The 23,384-nt window shown below is 42.6% G+C and overlaps 2 protein-coding genes across 5 annotated transcripts in view; one reads left to right on the top strand and one right to left on the bottom strand.

The window, feature by feature from the left end:
• Nucleotides 1-23,384, bottom strand: part of dock7 (dedicator of cytokinesis 7) — a 159,483-nt gene that overhangs the window by 97,835 nt on the left and 38,264 nt on the right. For all 4 annotated transcript variants that reach the window (XM_034179543.1, XM_034179541.1, XM_034179540.1 and 1 more), the window contains exons 15-18: nt 9,865-9,982; nt 9,285-9,355; nt 6,353-6,491; nt 4,466-4,567 (exon numbers count right to left, since the gene is read on the bottom strand). In XM_034179543.1, coding sequence (XP_034035434.1) covers nt 4,466-4,567; nt 6,353-6,491; nt 9,285-9,355; nt 9,865-9,982 — 430 coding nt within the window. The remainder of the gene's footprint in view (nt 1-4,465; nt 4,568-6,352; nt 6,492-9,284; nt 9,356-9,864; nt 9,983-23,384) is intronic.
• angptl3 (angiopoietin-like 3) lies at nt 15,813-21,143 on the top strand. The gene is given in 8 exon segments (XM_034179545.1): nt 15,813-16,407; nt 19,345-19,438; nt 19,441-19,454; nt 19,632-19,743; nt 19,931-20,044; nt 20,147-20,242; nt 20,446-20,712; nt 20,808-21,143. Coding segments are annotated over 8 exon segments (1,410 nt in total). The 5' UTR covers nt 15,813-15,879; the 3' UTR covers nt 20,993-21,143.

Consider the following 23,384-nt stretch of genomic DNA (forward strand, 5'->3'; position numbering starts at 1 on the left):
ACGTGGTGGACCAGGAGGTCAGCAGTCTCCTGGGCCGTTGGGAGCTTCAAGAGGGTCACGAAGTGGGCCGCCTTGGAAAATCGGTCCACTATCGTGAGGATGGTCGTCATACCCTGGGACGGCGGGAGGCCCGTGACGAAATCCAGGCCGATATGGGACCAGGGGCGATGAGGCACCGGAAGCGGCTGGAGAAGTCCTTGGGTCCTCTTGTGGTCTGCCTTGCCCCTGGCACAGGTGGTGCAGGCCTAGATATACTCCCGGACGTCGGCCTCCATAGACGCCCACCAGAAGCGCTGCCGGACAACTGCCACGGTCCTTCGCACCCCTGGATGACAGGAGAGCTTGGAACCGTGACAGAAATCCAAGACTGCAGCTCTGGCCTCTGGTGGGACGTACATACGATTCTTCGGTCCAGTTCCGGGGTCCAGGCTCCGTGTCAGGGCCTCCCGAACGGTCTTCTCCACGTCCCAGGTGAGGGTAGCCATGATAGTGGACTCCCGAATGATGGGCTCCGGTGGATCCGACAGCTCTGTTTTGACTTCGTCTTTGTGTACCCGGGACAAGGCATCTGATCTTTGGTTCTTGGTCCCGGGGCGATAGGTTATCCGGAAGTCAAAACGCCCGAAGAACAGTGACCAGCGGGCTTGCCTGTGGTTCAGCCGCTTGGCGGTCCTGATATACTCCAGGTTCCGATGGTTAGTGAAAACCGTGAACGGCACAGACGCTCCCTCCAACAGGTGTCTCCACTCCTCAAGAGCCTCTTTCACCGCAAGGAGTTCTCGGTTGCCGACATCATAGTTCCGTTCAGCCGGGGTCAACCTGCGAGAAAAGTAGGCACACGGGTGAAGAACCCTATCGGTTTCTCCGCTCTGGGATAGCACGGCTCCTATCCCTGAGTCAGAGGCGTCCACTTCAACCACAAACTGGTGGCCAGGGTCGGGCTGCACCAGAACTGGTGCAGTTGAGAACCGACGTTTCAACTCCCTGAACGCGGCTTTGCACCGATCCGACCAGGTGAAGGGGACTTTTGGAGAGGTCAGGGCTGTCAGGGGGCTAACTACCTGACTGTAGCCCTTAATAAACCTCCTGTAGAAATTTGCAAAGCCGAAGAACTGTTGCAGCTTCCTACGGCTTGTTGGTTGGGGCCAATCTCTCACCGCCGCAACCTTGGCCGGATCAGGGGCGACGGAGTTGGAGGAGATGATAAACCCCAGGAAGGACAAAGGGGTGCGGTGAAACTCACACTTCTCGCCCTTCACAAACAGCCGGTTCTCCAACAACCGCTGCAGGACCTGACGTACATGCTGGACATGGGTCTCAGGGTCCGGAGAAAAAATGAGTATATCGTCCAGATATACGAAGATGAATCGGTGCAGGAAGTCCCGCAATACGTCATTAACCAAAGCTTGGAACGTCGCGGGGGCGTTAATGAGGCCGAACGGCATGACCAGGTACTCAAAATGACCTAATGGGGTGTTAAATGCCGTCTTCCACTCGTCTCCCTTCCGGACCCGAACCAGGTGGTACGCATTCCTAAGATCCAACTTGGTGAAGATTTTGGCTCCATGCAGGGGCGTGAACACTGAATCTAACAGGGGCAACGGGTATCGACTGCGAACCGTAATCTCATTCAGCCCCCTGTAATCAATGCATGGACGGAGTCCGCCGTCTTTCTTGCCCACAAAAAAGAAACCTGCACCCATCGGGGAGGTGGAATTCCGGATCAGCCCGGCAGCTAATGAGTCCCGGATGTAGGTCTCCATTGAGTCGTGCTCAGGTCGTGAGAGGTTGTACAGCCTGCTGGACGGGAACTCAGTGCCTGGGATCAAATCAATGGCACAATCGTATGGACAGTGTGGGGGAAGGGTGAGTGCCAGATCCTTGCTGAAGACGTCAGCAAGATCGTGGTACTCAACCGGCACTGCCGTCAGATTGTTAGGGACTTTGACCTCCTCCTTAGCATGTAAACCGGGATGAACCAAGGATACTAAACACACCCGATGGCAGGTTTCGCTCCACTGAACCACCACCCCAGACGGCCAATCAATCCGGGGATTGTGTTTCAACATCCAAGGGAAGCCCAAAATCACGCGGGAGGTAGACGGAGTCACAAAAAACTCGATCTCCTCCCGATGATTTCCAGACACCACCAGAGTTACAGGTTGTGTCTTGTGCGTGATTAAAGGGAGAAGGGTGCCATCTAGTGCCCGCACCTGCAATGGCGAAGGGAGCGCCACCAGAGGGAGCCCTACCTCCCTAGCCCATCTGCTGTCTAGCAGATTCCCTTCTGACCCCGTGTCCACCAGTGCTGGGGCTTGAAGGGTTAAATCCCCGCTCAGGATTGTAACTGGGAGTCGTGTGGAAATATGTGTATGTCCCACGTGAATGTCTTGGCCCACCCTAAGCCCAGTTTCTAGGGGCGGGCGTTGGTGTTTAACCGATTGGGGCAGTCTCTTAGCTGATGCTCACTTGAGCCGCAGACAAAGCACTCCCCGCGGGCCAGCCTCCTCTGTCTGTTAGGTGGTCTAAATGTGGCCCTGCTCGTGTCCATAGCTTCGTCAGCAGGGGGAGCTGTAGCCACACGAAGCGTTGAGGCTGTGGAGCGTGGGGAGGGCGGAACCTTTTCGGACCCGGAAGGCAGAGGGACGGCGCGTGCCCGGCCATGTCCTTCGTCTCGCTCCCGACGGCGTTCCTCTAACCGATTGTCTAACCGTATAACGAGATCAATAAGCCCATCTAAATCCCGCGGTTCTTCCTTGGCTACCAGGTGCTCCTTCAGGACCGACGACAGTCCGTTTATGAAGGCGGCGCGGAGTGCAACGTTATTCCAGCCGGACCTCGCAGCCGCGATGCAGAAGTCGACTGCATATTCGGCTGCGCTCCGGCGCCCCTGTCTCATCGACAGCAGCACAGTTGACGCGGTCTCTCCTCTGTTAGGGTGATCAAAAGAGTTTTGAACTCCCTCACAAACCCAGTATAAGTGGTAAGGAGCCGTGAATTTTGCTCCCAAAGTGCCGTAGCCCAAGCGCGTGCCTCACCACGAAGCAAGTTAATTACATAAGCCACCTTACTGGCGTCAGACGCGTACATTACGGGACGTTGTGCAAAGACGAGCGAACACTGCATGAGAAAGTCCGCGCACGTCTCCACACAACCCACGTACGGCTCTGGGGGACTTATGTATGCTTCAGGGGATGGTGGGGGGGGTTGTTGAAAGACCAGAGGAACGCCTATGTTCTGCACCGGGTCGGCAGGAGGAGGAGCTGCAGCAGCGCCCTGAGCGCGCGCTTCCACCTGCGCGGTGAGAGCCTCCATCCTGCGATTAAGGATGACGTTTTGCTCGGTCATCAGATCCAACCGAGCGGTAAAGGCGGTGAGGATTTGCTGCAACTCACCAATCACGCCTCCTGCAGATGCCTGTGCACCCTGCTCTTCCATTGGTTGTCCAACAGATGGTTGACGCCCCTCGGGATCCATGACGTGGCTGAGATATCCTGTTGGGAAAGTGTAGTGACACGGACCCACAACAGGGGGCGTAAATGAACGGACGATGAAAGAGTCGAATATGAACACTTTACTGTTGTGAAAGAGCACAACAAAAACACAGAAGATTACAGAATTTATGCAAACAGTCAATCCACAAAGGTGACGTGTGGGCAGGCTCGAGGATAGAAGACGTCTGTCCTGAGAAGAACCGGAACCACACGATTTCCTCTGCCACTGAACCTGGAGAATACTGGAGCCGCCAAGTCTCGAGTCCCCAGGTGGCCACCGTCTCCGAATGTCGGATCTGGTACTGCTGGCGAGGAGCAAAAACAGTAAGATGTGGGTGCGTGCACACCCAGTAACAGCAATGGTGGGAATACCACCTCCACCACTAATCCAGAAAACTGGCACGTGCAGTAGTAATGAGTACTTCTCAACAGTTTGGCGTGGGGAGCGAAGACGTCAGCTCTCCACGTATCACAAACACAGCCTCCAGCTGCGAGCACTCACAGAACTGACTGCAAACAATACAGAAGCAAAACACTGTCTGAAAAGACAAAAACAACGGCTGAGAAAGTTACCTTCACAGGTAGATGATATCTCGGCAATGAGGTGGAGATGACGTCCGGTTTTTATGGAGTGGAATGATGAAGTGAAGATGGGTGACAGCTGTCATGAGATAATGAGTGACAGCTGTCACCCCCGGCTGTGTCTGTGGCGGCAGCGCACTCTCGTGCCTGAGGCCCGCACTTCAGGTGCTGGGCCAGCAGTACCTCCTCTTATTGGTGGCCCACACAACACTTATGACCCAAAATGTTCAGTATTGTGTATGAATATTCCTGTCCCTAACATCAAGGTTTAGCATTATTAAAAGGACAACGGTGACAACTCACAAACATGACTTTTAAGACTTTTAAGAACCACACCCGCAGTGAGCCATTAAAAAAAAACACTGGTATTCTTGAGAACATTGTCTTACATCTGGGGAAAGGACAGAGTAGGACTGTGGTGGCTTTTCCAGAGACACAGGCAAACAGAAATGTCCTGTCCTCAGACGGCCATTCTGCAACATGGGAATCCACTAAAGAAAGAAAACAAAAGGGAAAAAGTATAACACATGGAATATCACATTCAATAGATATTTCACATTAATGATGATCTCATTTAGGGTATAATTTAAGTAAATATACATGTAAAAATTAACTGAAAAGACATTTGAAAATGTGTGTTCTTGCGTGCGACACAGACAGCATATGTGGCAAGATGCAAAAAGACAAAGAGCATGTGTCGTGGGACAGCGCTTGAGAGTTCCATTAACTAGTGCTTCAGGCCAAAAGAAGACAAAAAGCCAGAGATCTGTTGTTGGAATTTCAATTAAGCAAGGATAAGACAAAGCCGGCATGTCAGATAAGTCATTTGAAACTGTGGTACCGTGCCGACACATGGAGTATGAAAAATCATCTGAATGCTGTGACTAGTATGTGGTTGCTTTGATTATTCAATTTCCTGAAAATAATCAAAGCCCAGAATATGGCATTTAAGGCACCATGTGATCAACTTGCAGTGCCAAAAATAACATCACTATAGATATACTACGTTAGCAGAATATAAAGCTTACAGTTATTTCAGAGAGGAATTAGCAAACACTAAACTTTACCTAGCAGGGTAAAGGTTGTCTGTGGGTGAGTCTGTCAACTTTCCCCAAGCATATGGTCATGGGTTCATCACATTGCTGCCATCAAGTTAGCAACATAATGCTCCAAAAGCAGGACAGGCACAGAAGAAAGAAAAACACAGCACTAGCAATCAAGTGACCACTCGAAAAGGGGGTATAACTGAAATTTTTAACATTAATGTAGCAGCCAAGAACTATTTTCTATATAAAGACGCAGTGGCATAATGGTGTCTCATTCAGAGAATGAAGCAACACTCCCTCTGTGTCTGTTGTTATCTAACATGTTCTCTCACGTTTACTTTCCTGGTCCTGCCGTGGATGCATATTTAGTGCATGAGATTCACACGTGTGCATGTTTAATCCATGTGAGTGCTTCCCTTTTAAACATTTATCGACAGGAGTACTTACATCTCACTGCATAGCTATTGTGTTTAAGACAGCAGGTAAGCGCAACTTTCCAGAAATTCCTCAAAAAAAAAAAAAAAAAAAAAAAAAAATCACATTCAGGGGCTAAAAATTCCTCTGACCAAGAATGTGGCTGGAATGGAATAAACACATCTGGTTTTATCCCACAGGGAGAGCTATTCAACCTGCTAAACATCTACAACTGTTAGGGGGTTTTGGTCATTCAAAACTGATGCTAGACCAACATCTAGTGGCAGAATAACCATGTATTTAGATAATGTGACTTGACACGGGGGAGGGATCAGAAGTGTAAAATGAAATTAATAAATGTTCTGTTTGAGGATCTTCCACAACTGTGATTGCAACCATAAATGATGTCTTCTTTTCCTTAAGGCAGTGGTCTCCAAACTATTCCAGAAAGGGCCGAGAGGGTGCAGGTTTTCTTTGAAGCCACTGACTTCAGCAGGTGATTTCACTGATTAACATCACTTGGAGCAGGTGGGATGAGTTCATCAGTGAAATCACATGCTGGAGTCAGTGGCTGCAAAGAAAACCTGCACCCTCTCGGCCCTTTCTGGAATAGTTTGGAGACCACTGCCTTAAGGTCTACTTCCACTTTTGAGGTATAATCTAACATTATCAGAGTGCTACATGTGACCGAGAATGCTAAAAGTGTGAATACAATATTGATGTAAAATTATATTAGTAAATATGCATCTAGGTTTCACATACAACCACCATAACATCTGTGCAGTTACTGAAGACGTGCCTCTTCCTCTTGCCTACCGTGTATCCCACAGGAGTCTCCAATGGTGTGTTCTGCTTCTGCTGGCAGCTGACGTGGTAAAAGGTGAAGAGAATATGATGGGGGTCCGAAAGAGAGGCAGGCAGCTTGATCTTGATCTCATCATGAAAGTCAGGGGATCTGATGAAAACGTCAGCACCAACAAGGAAAAATTGGAGCAAAGAGCAAATTAAAGAATGCTTCCAGAAATGTTTTTTACATAATTCGAGAAATAAGTGAGTGTTTTCCTTTCTCAGTGCAATTAGTTATTCTACCTCGGGATGCTAATTTTACAAGCTAATTTAAGGAGTACAATTTCAAACCCTGCAAGTGCATTCGATTAGAATCTCCACAGATTCTACTTCCAGCACAGACCACACAGAATGAGAGACTGTCCAAATCCACATCAAGCATCCACTGTGGTGTCAAGAGGACCTAAAAAGAAAATATTATAGAACTCACTCCAGCTGAATTCCTTATAGTCCCACCGGAGGAAAGTCTGTCAGCATGTCACTACCCACAAACAAAGAAACAACATACAAAACAGCCGAAACAACAAACCCACTGGGGTAACCTGGAGGTTGACATAACCAGAACCTCTGGAAAGTGACACCATAAGGCATGTTTCTCATGGGAACAAACATTGGTTCTGGCATGAGAAAAGCTATCACAAATATTTAGACAACCTTAATTAGAAATAAAAGAGAAGATCTGCAGCATACAACTGCACTAATCTCATGAAAATCACGGACGTTATGTGAGCTATAACACTGTATTTTAGAAAGTCATATCTTATAGTCCTGTCAAAGGCAGGCCAAGAGACCAATCATAAAGCAACGCTAATAACCAATGACTATAATCAGCATAAGTGATTGCCCAATGAAGCTTTAAAGGGATCATATTATCCACCTTTCCAGCCAATTAATATACATCAACACAGACCTTAAAAAAGAGAGATTAAAGCTTGTACCACAAATATCCCATAGACACTGAGGTGGTGCAACCTTATTTTATATATAAAAAAGTTGTTTTTATGGTTGTTGCTTTAATGGTTGTTGACATTCATGAGAGAGAGAATCTCTTTTCAAAAGACCGTGTTGGAAAGACACACAGACCAGATCATTCAGCATGTCTCACACAGAAACGAGGCACTACAACATGATGCTTCAGACTTAAATTTGCTTAGCGGCTGAGTTCCTACACACAGTCAAAGGTTTGTGAGACTTTAAAGGGAAACTAAGTAACTTTTTTTTACCTTATTTTACAGTTTTGGCATAACTGCAATGGTTAAATGACTTGTTTTGGGAATAATGAAGGCTCTCTCGCTCCCACCAAGGGTCTCATAGCAGAACCCACACTTGCAACTTCAGGGACACTGACCCAGTGTCCAGGGAATGAGAGTTTCAGGTATCGCGAGAAACACAAACTGTTTTATGGCACTACACAACACATACACTCTCCTGATCGAGGCATCCTTGAGCTAGCAACTATAAGAACAAGCCATCAAAGGCTTCATTTCTTACATGTCCACAATCACGGCAGAGCCAGAAATGACAGAGCAAGGGGTCAGCTTTGGTGCAAAATTTGAAGCGGTCTGAATGCATGATATCATTTTCTCACTGTTAATACACACAGAGAGAGAGAGAGAGAGAGAGAGAGAGAGAGAGAGAGAGAGAGAGAGAGAGAGAGAGCTCAGTCTGCTCTGATCTCTGTGTATGTGTGGAGGGGCTGCGGGCTGGTGCCAGTTTTTAATACAGTTTTGTGAAATATGTACTCCCGAGCTGTAGGGGGAGCTCTGTAGAGAAGAATGTGACCAAAAAAAAAAAAAAAAAAAAAAGACAAAACAGCAAAAAACTGACCAAAGTTACTTAGTTCTCCTTTAAGTATGTTTAAGGGCCCGGTCACACGGCGATAGCTGGACGAAGGCAGAAAAGTTACAAAGTCACAAATCGTTGAGAAAAGGTGGACGAATGATCCTCCACTTTTCCCATCACTGAAAAGCCTGCGAATCAAGAGCGCATAAAGGAACGAAACAAAACCGAAACTAACAAAATAAAATGAAGTAAACATCGACCTTGACACTTTAATCGAAATCAAAACCAAACATTCAGGATGACGTGATTGACAGCGGGTGTGAGACAGAGCGCAGCCAGCCTTGTCCTCATATTCGCAGCACTTGCAGGTGTGGGATCTGGTTGTTATGACAACAGGTTTGTCTCCACATTAACAGCATGTGTGCACACGCAGGCCAGCCACAAACAGCTGGAACGTGCATAAATAGTTAAAGTAGTTGATAAAACGTTCTTCCCGCTATGGTTTCTGGATGACAATGTTGCTTTTCGTCCCATACATGGACGAGTCATCAGTGATACAAGAAAGTTACGATCAGCTCGTCAGAGCTTTAGTTATTGATCTGTTCAGACATCGTCAACGTTCGTGCAAGATGTCAGACTTAGGCGGTTGGACAAAGTTGGACGATAGTCAAACAGAACTCTGACATTACGGGAACTATGCAAACGATGAGGAAATGTCAAGATAGAAAGCAAAACAAAATACGGACAAATTGAGGTTGTCGCTGGAATTCGTTCACATTTTTTAACAGTTTGAACATTCTGACGAAGCACCAGCTACAGGAATGAAACTGGATGACAGTTAAACAGATATCAGATTTTTTGTTTCATTTTGGCTTTGGTGTGCTTTGTCAGTGCCATGTGACCGGGGCTTAACATGAAACTCGGACTACAACTTAAATAAAAGATAGATAAAACAAGATTTTACACATAACCAATTAAAATCATGGGTTATTTTATTTCTTTTTTTGTTTGTTTGTGTTTGGTAAGTTTTACTTCACCTACATTTTATCAACCATCCAACACTTTACATAGTAAGACAGCATTCTAACTCCAACAGGCCAAATATGAAGACGATAGGTACCTGTTGTGGTACACCACAGAAGTGTAAGCCTCTCTGTAGAAATCTGCACAGCTGGACTTCCCAAATATAATCTGTACAAAAAGAAAACACTAATATTAGACGAACACAAACCTGTATTGTAAAGAATTACGACTATCTGTTAACACACACTGTTTCGTTGACATGCATGGTCACCTTTCGGCAGATGTGCCATACCACAAGCTTATGCTGCTGCACTGGCCAACCTTGAGGCCACTCTGCCAATGCCCTAAACACCATTTTAAATGTCAAAATTCAAACCTTCACCTGCATATTTTGTGTAGCTGCACAATTATGCTAATAGCTTAACTTTAAACCTAAAAGTGACCTCCAAAAACTGTCTATTGCTGCTGAACCTCAACTCCATCAAAAGGTTTCACAAAGAGCAGTACATTATATTTCTGAGTAATAATACTAACAAATGATTCAATTGCATTTGCTTCTACATATATTTTAAATTAGTTTCTGAAAATACAGGGTGCCAGGAATTCTGACTATGACTGTAAAGGACATCTGAGTTATAATTGACTAAGCCAAACAAAAAACAGGACACGTGACATACCGGCATTGCATTGCTTGGGTCCTCTCCATTCATAAATTGCACTTTCACTGTGATATTGCGAGCAGAGCCTTGACGGTTGGCGAAATTAAGACTCTGAGGGTTGACATACAGAAGATTTCTGAAAAACACAAAAGGAGAAACAAGGTTCATCATAAATCATGTCATTCTGAGCAACTGCAGGAAGCAAACTATAACATCTTCACATTTTAATGCTAATGGTTAGAAAACTAGTGCCCATAGGAATTATGTATTCCTATAGAACAGTGGGAGATTTGTTGACAATCTTTATTGAAGCTGGCACATGACAACATTCTGCCTTGTGATAATAAAGCAAGAAGCATCTGTGTGTCTATCTGTGTTGTACATATTTCTCAGTGTTTGTGTATTATTTAGGGCTAGCGGCCGGCGATCACCTTAGTATTTCTTCTGTTTTTCTTGATGATTAATGCTGGCACATTATACAGTATTTTTTGTCTTTCTGTTGCCTGATTCTGTTTTTTCTCTGTTTAAGGTGCAGCTCCATCCAGAGATGGGACTTGTGTTTGTGTTGGCGACCCTCCTGTCCTGTGCACCAACAGCAATTCTTGTATATTCGTCCATGAATTGTTCTGTGAATTATTCTGTAATTTATGTTTGTAGCATGGCCCAAGCAGAGGGTCACCCCTTTGAGTCTGGTCTGCTTGAGGTTTCTTCCTCAGAGGGAGTTTTTCCTTACCACTGTTGCTCTGGGGGTTGGTAAGGTTAGACTTACCTGTGTGAAGCGCCTTGAGGCACCTCTGTTGTGATTTGGCGCTATATAAAGGAAAATAAATTGAAATTGAATTGAAAAATTGAAATTGAAAAATTATTTATTTCTTTAATTTATTTCTTCCGTCTCTCCCCCATGAATGCATTAGAGATAGGCATCTGTTTAATGCAGCGCGACTCGTCTTTGTCAACAGTCCGCTGAAGCTTGTGCATGAGGACGTTACGCCTTGCGACAATAATGATAATGGCTTCAAAATAAAGGTTTTGAAAATTAATCCCAAAAATTTTCACAATAAAGGATGCACATCATCATGCCATGTGCAAGCCATATCCGAAAGCTGAGGCCAATCTGACAAGCAGACACATACAGACACATACAGATGCATATAGATAGATACAAAGAATGCATCTAAAGTATTGATTATTCAATGTACATTTATTTCTTTATATTTTTATTACAAATGGATGGGAAATAAGTATCTTTTTCCAAACATACCCTATTACTGTGAGATCAAACAAGTATTTAAAACTGCATGCCCTAGTTACAGCACATTTTGTAAAGTGATAAATATAAAGAGGAAGATGATGATGTAATGCTGAGAATGCAGACACAGTCCTTACTGTCATTGTACAAACTGATCACGCTAGAGATGGGTATTGATAAGATTTTATCGATATCAATGCCATTATCGATTCTGCTTATTAATCCGATTCCTTATTGATACCTCTTGTGAATTTTCTGTGTACTAAAAGTAGGCTTTACAGGTTTTCTATGTCAACAACATTTTAAATTGGTCACTGGATCCTTGATCTCTGGACATAAATAAAAATAAACAAAATCTGTAGATTTGTCAAAAGCATTTCTTTTGAGACATTTTGGCATGAATGTCTCTCCATACCTAAGAGCTGAGCTCAGCTGGCTGCTGCACGTCAGCGCAGGATGTCTCATTTTGGGAGGAAAAAACGTTTTGATCGATTGCAGTTTGTTTGTATTACAACATTTGGAAAGAGGTGTCATTTGATTTAAAAGGCATTTCGCTTTGAAGTTATTAATTCCGACTGGACTCTATCGTTCTAACTTGACTCGGCAGAGAGCCGCGCAGCATTTGGAGCTGTGCGAACAGAATGGAGGACGATTCTCGTTTCTTTCTCGCAACAAGACAGAAGTCTCAGTTAGTGACTTTAATCTGCACAAAAGTGACTCACGATTGACATATTCAGGGATTAAAGTGGTGAAAAACAAAAAAAGCTGTAACCCAAAATTACCCCCAACACCACCCGCACAAAAATGTTTGAATTCTAGAAGCTCTGAAATTCAATCTGGGACTATTCCAGACAATAAATTGCAGTGAGTGCAGCATCCATTTTGGTGAGAAAAAAAAACAACTTTCCTTATTCAAATTCATTCCAGTAATATTCTGCTCTTACTAGGATGCAGCAGTTTTCTAGCTCTGCAGATAGTTCTGGAGGAAATCACTGAAGAAATTAACAAATTGAAAATATGGTTTGACCGAAACAAATTGTCAATAAACTTAAATAAAACAGGGATGAAGTGGAGGTGTAAAGCCGGGTTCACACCTGACGCCACAAATTCGCATCCCTCGCCTGGCGATGGACGCGCCACCATCGCCCAGTGTGTCACTCTGCTTGAACTGCGTTCACACCGGACGCCACACGATGTCACAAATTCATCATTTGCTGCAGGAGTTGTGTCGGGATGATGGCCGCTTTCAGCGGTACTTCCGCCTCTCCAGGACCTAGTTTGAGGACCTCCTGCCCCGGTCGCACTCGCACATGTGAACAAAGAAAAAAAAAACTGGTTGCTGCTGCAGTTCCTCGCTCTCCTCTCCAACTCTGTCATAACTGTGTTATAAACCATCACCATTTGTTTTATTATACATCTGTGTAGTTAATAAAATTATCTTATTATTATATTATTATCTATCTATATATTATTATCTTCACGGATGATCCGTTCGCATGCGCACATGTGAACAAAGAAAAAAAAACTGGCTGCTACTGCAGTTCAGCGCTCTCCCCTCAAACTCTGTCATAATTGTGTTAAATAAAGGACAAAAGGGACATAAGTCCTGCTCACAGGCTGACTGCCAGAGACAGGACATGTCCACATCAAGTATAAACTTCAGACATCTCCACATCACTACATATCCAGTCCCTGACTGGTCATCGCGGCGCAACAAAATGAAAAAGTTCAGATTCTTCAACTTCGGGAGGAGGGCGACACGACGTGATGCAATGCGATATCGCGAAACAATTGCGCCAATCACTCAAAATCGCTTTATTCATGTCCATCGCGTCGCATTGTGTGGCTTGGACTTTTGTGACGCCACAACACGTCCTTCCATAGGGATTACATGGCAACCTCTCGACGCCGTCGCTCGCATGACGTCCAGTCCAGTGTGAATACGTCATAAGAGTTTAACTGTTATGCCGTGTAAATAAATAAATAAATAAGTAAATAAATAACTGTTTCACAGGAAACAGTTATTTATTTCTACATTTATGTTCATTGTTAGTTGGCTTTATATTTTCTGTTGTGTTTTCAGGTTCTTTTTTGTCTCTTTCTCTAAAATTGTATTGTAGCATTATTAGTTATTATTATTATTATTACTGTTGTTGCTATTATTATTATTATTATTATAATATACAAACAAAAAAAAAAAATTACAATTTGTAATACATTTGACTCTTTTACGACAACAAACGCTGAGCCATTAATTATTATACAGAAAACAAATGCACACAAATGTGCTGTTGCGAACAGCTTAATGCTAACTTTAACATTGAAAATGCCATAGAAATGCTGATGCGTTAGCATCGGTCCCGTTTTTTCTTTATAAAATACATCTATCAACTGTTTCAGAAGACCATAACAGGTCGGTTTAACATAAAAAAGGTAATATTACTCACAGACATTATGCTCTTTGGGGTTTAGCGGGGAAAAATAAGATTAAAGCGAAATAAAACAAAGAACCATCGACAGTTCTCGATGAGATTCCTCCATCAGGTTTCTGGGCTTATACCTAGGGACAGAGTAAGAAGCTCAAATATCTGGGAGGGACTCAGAGTCGAGCCACTGCTTCTTCGCAAAGTAGCCAGTTGAGGTGGTTTGGGCATCTGGTGAGGATGCCCCCCGTCATCTCCCTAGGGAAGTCTTCCAGACACATCCAACTGAGAGGAGCCCCCAGGGAAGATCCAGGACATCATGCTGAAGGGATTATATTTCCAAACTGGCATGGCAACACCTTGGTATCCCTCAGGAAGACTTGGAGGATTCGACCGAGGACAGGAAAGTGCGGGATGAGCCATTTTGTCAAGATGTTTTTGACAAGCGGCAGAAAATGAATGAATGAATGAATGAATGAACAAACAACTACTTATTTACAAACAAATTTCATGATGAGTCCAAGGCTTAATCTCATTCTGTATGTCTGAAATTAACTACATTATCTCAACAGGAATTTTTTGTCTTTAAACAGGATTTTTAAAAACAAACAAATCTATTTTTGCACCGTATACTTATATTATTCTGGTCATTATGACAAATTCCATCAGTAGAAAAAGTAATCGCAATTAGGTTATAATTCTTAAAATGTTGTTGCAAGGAACAAAGCCGGGGATAGAAATTGCAAAATACTCTGGCAACAGTGTGTAACAGCTCCGTAGAGACCACAGCTGGAATCAAAGCTGACAAAGATGCATGGGAATCTCTCTGCTCTGCTAATTTTAGTCATTCCCTTCTTATCTTTACTTCAATCAAGAATGTGCTTCCAAAGGTTATAAAAATATACGACTATTATTAGTACCACTTTTATACTAAAATACCAAAATATCCCCTCTATCAAAACAATTAACGCAAATTCAAAAATTAATTTTTCTGAAGTTTTTTTCCTTCTTTGTATCAATTTGGTCTTTTGAATCATTCTTCAGCTTTTTTTTTTAATTATAAAATTACAAGTCTCATTTTCAAAGTTTATTTCTGGTGGATTTACCAATACATTATAACACCAAGACAGTTATCAGCACAATACCCTAATCCCAGAATAGCAATAGTTCAAAAATAATCAGAGAGCACAGTGATGCTACACCCACATTTTAAAGTATGAGACAAATCTTATACTGCCTTTTGAATAGTACAGTTTGTAAACATTAAACAACTCACTCATTTCCATTAAATTAGACATTTTCTTCTATGTGTGACCTCTGAAAATGATCAATGGCCAAGCCTCACTTCGTCAGAGCCATAAGCTCTAATGTAGCTGTCACATTTGAATCACATCAGATCTGCACTGTTAAGATACCTTGCTATGTAACATACATGTACCACACAATACAAGTAGCATTACATAAAGACCAATGTGATCACAAGAGTGCACACATCTGGTAGCCTCACAATAAATAAATAAACAACAATGCTTGCATTTTGAAGTCACCAAAAAGACAAGCGACACATCACTAATAAGAACCTACTTGTATAGCACTGTTCAGCAATTAGCTTTAAAAAAACCATGAAAGCTGATTGGTCAACTAAATATATAATATATGTAGTCAACTATTCACCATTTCATGTGTATTTAAGATACGCATACGCATATAATAAATTAAAAAGTAAGATGAACAATAAAATAGTACACACTGTCAAAACTGAAACATCATTCATGCCTAGACGACAGTGGGACAGTGGGACCCCCCCCCCCCCCCCCCCCACACACACACACACAAACAAAGGAGAGAGAAGTGAAGAGGAGGGAGATCAGTGCCGGTTGCTACATCAAACCTTAGAGCGTTAATTACACATTACATTATTAATCAGAGCAAAACGTGTGCCAGGCTTATAAGGTCTGAGACTGAACAGACCGACAATCCATCAACCACTTGTGATGGCCATTGTTGGCTTTTTGCTGATCTGCTAAAGCTCTGCACCACATATGGAGAATGGGGGTGGATGCGGCATAAAGGGAGGAGTGGGGTTAAATGGGGAGCAGAGAAGGGGGATGTATATGTCATTTGCTCACTGCTGTGATTTGTTTGTTCAGGCGTGGGGAGGCTTAAACAGGGATTTGGAAAGAGGTGGGGTGCAGAGCAAAAACAAACCCTGGGTTAATGATCAGCTCAATCCCCCCTGACTAAGAAGGCAGTACAGAACAGACCAGCCTGCTGTGCTCACATCATTTCAGCTGAGAGATAGAGCAGCGGTGAGAACAGAGCACAAGCTACACAAAATCAATTTTGACCAGAAAAATTCCAATGAAGCTATTGTGCCTCTTGCTGGTGGTAGCCAATTCCATGGCTGCAACCCTCCTGGCAGGATCAAGTGGAGAAGAGAATCCCACCGTGCCACCTCAGACGCTGACCACACAACCAATTCAAACAGAAACAAGGTCCCGCTTTGCTATGTTGGACGATGTCCACATCATTGGGAATGGCCTCCTCCAGCTCAGCCAGAGCCTCCGGGACTTTGTCCACAAGACAAAGGGCCAAATCAACAACATCTTCCAAAAGCTGAACATTTTTGACCAGTCTTTTTACCAGCTCTCTGTGATGACATCAGAGATCAAAGAGGAGGAGGAACAGTTGAAGAAGACTACTAATTTTCTGAAGGTCAACAACGAGGAGATCAGGAACCTGTCACTGGAAATCAACTCAAAGATCAACAACATCATACAGGAGCATATGCAGCTGCAAAGCAAGGTGGGCAGGCTTGAGGAGAGGCTAACAGGGCTGTCAGAGTACATGGTCCCGGCAGATCAGCATACCGAAATTGCAACACTCAAGGTGAGAATCTGATGACTATGAATAACATGACAAGTTCTCATTCAGGCATACTGTATATTAGGTTAAAGAACAGGTTTTCTCTAATCCACTTAACATTTCATTGGTCATTTCATTTCATAAACTGGTCTAACTTGGACTAAATCAACAAACATACTCCTTAAAAAATGTCATTACATATTACTTAAAGTAATGACCTATGAAATTATCATTTTGGATAATGAGCAATGGGTGTAATACAGTAATCTTTAAAAAAGATTTACTGTCCCTTAACTTCTTGCAGCGCTACTGTGTTTTACTCAAATTTAATTTGAGCAAGCTGGAAAAAAAATGAAACGGCAGAAAATAACTGCACTGTTTTGACATTCTAGGCTGAAAAGTGATGAAAAATATTTCAGCAAAGAGGATTTTTTTTTTTAAATGTTATATATTTTTCAAAATGGTTACTGTATTCACACGTCTGAGCGCGCTGGACGCTCCGCACAAAATTCTGCTTGAAGTGGGGTTGGGCAGTCGCATCAACTCAGCCAACTATTATGTTTGTCGAAATGCCCATTTCAATAAAATGTCTGATTTCCTCAGAAATAAAGAAAAGAAAAGAAAAAAAAAATCACCTGTTTGGCGCAGCCGAAAAAAAAAAAAACAGTTGTCATGCAAAGTCAGTTTTCAATATTACCGCGAGGGCAATAGTTTACTGCACTGACACATTTTGCAGTGTTTATATTAAAACAGAAGACTCTGGCTCTCATGGAAGCTTAAAAAAGTTCCTACATGTTTAAATCTAGGCAACTCTACAGTTAAATAATCCATTTGTTGCTGTCTGTATAAAGCTAGCCATATTCTCACAGAACACTTCCTGTTTCTTGCACAAGAGTCTTTCACTATAACAGCACAGGATAAACAAATGGCGAGAAAATGTAAAAACTAATTGTTATTTGCTTTTTACAACATGCTGGGGGTCACGGAATTAATTTATTTTAGATCGGCATTTAATAAAAAAATTATTATTTCAGGTAGCCGTTTAACCAACTTTCTTAAAACAAGGGGGTGGGCTGATGCACGACCCTGGGCTCTCAGATGTGTAAATATGGTATTTCAGCTTCAAACCAAGCCAGTCCTTCGGACCAACATTTGTGATACTGTTCAATATGTAGACTGCAACAACAGAAGAGCTGTCTTTAACAACATTGTTGTCCATTTTGCATTTTGTCTCAAAACTGTTTTTTACACACACCCCTAACAAAAAAAATGCAAATTTAGGGCCCCTTAGGGCCCCAATGCGAATTTGGTTGATTTGCGCATAAAGTGCGCATGAAGCAGGAACCGTGTGCAAAATGTGTAAAATTGTAGCTGCCTCATACACCTGTTGCTACAACTAATTGTGTGCGCTGTGCGAGCCCATCGAACCCTCTAGCGGTAGGTGTCGGCCAAATTCAACCTGACACACACAAACATCTAACACCGCTTGTTTGGCACTTAGAAAATGTTTGGCCATTTGCACTAGTAGCACTACAACAGTCAGCAGACAATCACTGTCGAGCTGGCAGTGAAATTTGTCTAAGTGCCCCACGACTGTGAAGTTGCCGAGTGCACATGTGGCATGCCAGAGCGTTAGCTCCCCCCCGCTCCTCCACCCCAACACTTGTTTGTGTATGTGTGGTTCGCACAACACAATCCTACACAACAGAAAGAGCTGTCTTTAACAACATTGTTGTCCATTTTGCATTTTGTCTCAAAACTGTTTTTTACACACCCCCTAACAAAAAATGCTAATTTAGGGCCCCTTAGTACCGTACCGTCAATTCATGTGGACACACAGCATGCGATCTGAATGTCACGTCTGACAGGACACGTGTGTCGGGCCGTGAGGGCTGTGAGCGGCTTGCCACAGGACCAGGACAACCTAGCAGTGCCACAAATACGTCTTCAGTCACGTATCAACAGAAATATGCCGTACCAAATGCCATTTGGTCAGTTATCACAGCGCTTTTTTCTTTTTTTAGAAAATACGTTTATCTGCTTGTTGATTTTACCCATTTCACACTCCTTTTATAAGACAGTGATTGTAGTGCAGTGGTAAAGTTTCCATCTGGTAATCAAAGTGTGTGGGTTCCAATCCCGTGAGTGGCATTTTTTAAAAATTATTATTTAACCAGGGTTATTTAACCACGGGATTCTGTATTGCATCCCCTTTTGCGTATTATTTATATCAACCCAGTGATATTCACTAATTATACAGCTTCTTTTTATTTTAATTTCCTCCAGATCGGCGGCACAATGTGGTGCACCTCGTCCCATGGAAAGCAGTGTGAGCAGCTACAGCAGCTTGCACTGTGTTCCTGCTTGAAAGACACCGCCGCATGCACGAAATATCGCACCGGCATCGTGCATGCCTGCCTTTCAGCGTGATGTTTCGTGGTGCATTCATACGAGTTCTACCGCCGTGAGTCGCCCTGAGTTGTATGTATTCGCACTATATGTGAAGGAGCCTTTATACTTGTTTGATACAAGTTTTAAAAAATAAAAAAAGCAGAGAGGAACATCAATCAATCGTGCAAAATTTAAAGCCGTCTGAAGTGACATTATCGAGAAGAGAGGGTACTCTAATTGTAATCATAATGTCAAAAACCTTGTGCTGCGTTCATGTTGTTCTGGAGAAGCTAAGCTTTCAGACAATATCTAGATAATGCCATTCTGTTTGCAAATAATTACAAAACTTGACGATATGAAAGTGTGGACTGCTGCTTCGTCTCCAGGACCCAGATATGTGGCAGAAAATGAATGAATGAATTAATTCATTAAAAACAATGTAATGACAATTTTAATTAATTGTACCCATGTGTACTTTTAGTACAAACTTCACATGATAGACACTTTATGGTATGCTATGGAGTCTAATTCACAAAAAAAGCAATAATCAATACTTTTTTGTATCACCAGGAAGTGATTGAAGGTCAGGAGAAGACGATCTCTAATCTACTGCAGTCTGTGAAGGAGCAGCATGATCAGCTTGACCACCAGAAAATCCAGATTAAAACCTGGAGGAGAAGGTAGACAGCATTCTCCTCAAGTTAAAGCCAAATAAAATAGATGGCCACATTTTTCTGTTACAGGCAAACTGTGTGAATCTATTAGAAATGGTGAAATTCTGTTTAAGGAAAATAGGCAATCTAAGAATGCTAAAACGTTTAATATATCTAACCATGATCTTATGCATTCCCTTTCAGCTCAGCTTTGACAGTTTTCAAGATACAGTCAACAAAGTAATAGGTTCAGATCCTGCAACTCCAGATCCTTTTGAATACCTGACAGGAAACTCAAGTGGCCTGGACACAAATGGTAGAGTTGTTGAAAATACTGGAACAAGCAGAAAATATCTCACAACTAATAAGAGTAATGGATCTATAATGCACTCAATAACCTTCTACAAAGAATACAAAAGTTGCTGGAAGAGAATGTGTTCATCCAAAGACAAGATCTCTTACAATGTCCGTCAACATCTTTCTTGATTGTACTCGTACTTCAGATCTTCCGATGGACTGCAGTGAATTGTTTGATACAGAAGAGGGTACCAGCGGAATCTATGTAATCAAGCCAAACCAATCAGAGCCCTTCAATGCTTACTGCGAAATGGGTTCAGGTAGGTGAGATGAGCGATATAAGGAGCGTTCCTGTGAACACTGTGTTCCACTTGTGCAACAAGAACTTCTTTATATGGAAATGTCTCCCCTTCAATCTACAGATGGGGGTTCAACTGTTATCCAACGAAGGGTTGATGGATCAGTGGACTTTGACCAGACTTGGGAAAAGTACGACAAAGGTTTTGGAGACATGGACAGTGAGTTCTTTCATTTTTTTAGTTACAGTATTTGCCATTATCAGTGTAGGCATCACAATGCCTCAAACAGCAGAAAGTACAGTGAGATATCCATAAGCACGAGTGTTTCTGTGTGAGAGAAGATTTTCTCACCAAGAATTAATACCACAGTAGAATCACTTTTTCTTTTGCCTTTTCAAAGGCTAACTGATGTTTTTATGCAGATGAGTTCTGGTTGGGGTTAAAGAAAATCCACAGCCTTACAAAACAGAGAAGATACGTCCTTCGTGTTGAAGTTGAAGGTCTGAAAAATGAGAAGCACTGGGCTGAGTACCATTTTTCACTAGAAGGCCCCAGTACACACTACACCCTTCATCTAGACCACATCTCTGATGACCTGTTTGATTTTATGGAAAACACCACCAGTGTGAGCTTCTCCACAAGAGATGATGACAGCCACCGGAACTCCAGGTGTGGTCGAAATTACTCAGGTAAGCAGTGTCCAAGATTTTTACAAATGATGCATACATATGATAAAGTGAAATGTAAGGGCCTTACATCTCAGTGTGCTTATCCCATTTGGCAGGTGGATGGTGGATCAATGCCTGCAGTGAAATCAACCTTAATAAGAAGCATATGTGGCTCAGGGCAAAGGGGCGCGGTATGAGGAGGAAAGTCATTCATTGGAAGAATGGATCCGGGGCTTCTTATCCTCTCAAGACAACCAAGATGACCATACGACCAACCCTTACTGATCAAAGAATCAACTGAATCCCACAATTCACACCTTCTCATACTACACCACAGGCACTGTATGCAAACACTAATTAAACAGAAATCAACTCGAGCACTAAGCAACTGAGTCCTTTTGAAGGGCAATGTGCAAAATGAGACAAAATTCTATGACAAATACTTTAATCAATGTAATACATAAAAAAATTAGTTCACCTGTAATGATATATGATTTCTTCTGATCGCAAGTCTATCTATCAGACTTTGGTAATGACCAGCAGATCAAACACCTGAAAATACTGAACAGCCATAATGAAGCAACCACACTATGCAGATCATTAACCTGATCTGATCCAACAAACAAGAGATTATTATGCAAGACCTGCAGTCACTTACAAAATAGTCACTCAATAATCCACTTTAAAAACATGCATTGGCATCAATGTCATAGATTAACTGAAGACAAAATTATGATCAGAGATTTCAATTCCTGAACTGAAATTGAGCACTTTCTTCAATTTGAAATATATTTTTTACATCATCTTTATTGATGTAAGTAAGTGCATTTCTGTTCTTTCATATGCTACTTTGTGTTGCATGCTTTCACCAGCTAAAGGCACAAAAACAATGCAGAATTACAAACGGCAGAGTCTCACAAGAAGATTGCATCTGCAGCATAATGTCATCATTTAGTTCAGATTACTGGCATTACTATAAAAGCCAGGTAATCCTTTGCAGCATTTTACACAAACGAATGGATGAGATGCTCTGAAATTCAAGTGAAGGTCACTGCAGTGTGGGGATAACAGAGGCCAAATGCAGCATAAACATTTGGAGATATAAACCTTCTGCAGGGCACTGATAAGGTTTTACCTTTGTCTTTTTTAACTTTGGAAAGTATTTAAACCATGTTCATGTTGTAGTATGAATTAGGCTAGCATTGTTAGAGAAACATTTCTCAGTATTTCCTGTCCTACTGAGTCATATTGACTCTACTGTTTTAATATAACACAGGCTGTACAGTATGTGTTTCTACCTAATCCGAAAAGTAGTTTGATACTGCAACAATTCATATTCCTGAAGATCAAATAAAATATACATGAAAGCAACTTTAACATGATTACATTTTTAAGACTCAAAGGACTACCACTTTCACCACTGGGATTGTATACATGTGTGTCCTTAAAAGAAAATGTTTTGGAGGAAAGGGGTTATTAGAAAGCATAAAATGTCTCAATACTGGGAATACACACACACACATACACACACACACACACACACACACACACACACACACACACACAACACACACACACACACACACACACACATATATACATACATACCGTATTTTCCGGACTATAAGTCGCACTTTTTTACATGTTTTGGCCGGGGGTGCAACCTATACTCCGGTGCGACTTATAAATGAAAAATATACCAGTAGGATCTCAATTAATTTACTGTAACAAAACAATTTTACGTGACAGAGTCAATCTATGTTTTAAAATGGCCACCGGAAAAGGAAATGCAATGCATCATGGGCACTGTAGTATGGCGGCCGACCTATAGGTCACGCTGGTCGCGATAACCAATCAGAGAACAGAACGATGGACGCGTATTCCTCACCTCACCCACAGCGTGTGAAGCTGACGAACACGGTGCTTGCTGTTATTCCGGCATGGCGAACAAAACAGCTTCAACCCTTGGATATCAGTGTGAGCAGAGTGTTTAAGTTGACGCTGAGAGCTGCATGGGAGCACTGGGTGAGCGACGGCGGAGGATTAGCGTGTGCACTTGGAAGGAGCTGGCGTCGATGATTGTGAAAAGCGTTTGAAACAGACGAACATGGTGTTTATTCCGGGACGGCTAACAAAACAGCTTCAACCCTTGGATATCAGTGTGAGCAGAGTTGACAAAGAGAGCTGCATGGGAGCACTGAGCGACGGCGGAGGATTAGCATCTGCACTTGGAAGGAGCTGAATCGACACCGCTGGGTGGTCATGAGCTGCGCAGGTAGGTGCTGCATGGTTCGGCTCGCAATGTGGTCCGCAAAATACAAACATAGGTAGGTAAAATGCAGCTCACGAGAGGGCACTCGAGGCTTGTGTGAATGTTCCTGCGACTTCTGACCACCATAGAAAAATAAAAATTTCAACGTTACTGATAACTTAACAAGACAACAGAGAAGGCCCGAAAAAATGCCACCAAAAAGAAAATCATACTCTGATTACATACATACATATATACATACAAGTTACGACTGGTGAAATATGCATCCGAAAACGGTAGCCGTCACAATATTATCATCTGAACTTTTCATGTTAAGTTAACATAACTGTATGTCCATGAGACTTATAGTCCAGTGCGACTTATTTATGGTTTATTTTCTTTATAATGGATAAAGTGGCTGGTGCGACTTATACTCCGGAAA

This window comes from Thalassophryne amazonica, chromosome 10 (genome assembly GCF_902500255.1).
Source record: "Thalassophryne amazonica chromosome 10, fThaAma1.1, whole genome shotgun sequence".
Classification (NCBI taxonomy): Eukaryota; Metazoa; Chordata; class Actinopteri; order Batrachoidiformes; family Batrachoididae; genus Thalassophryne; species Thalassophryne amazonica.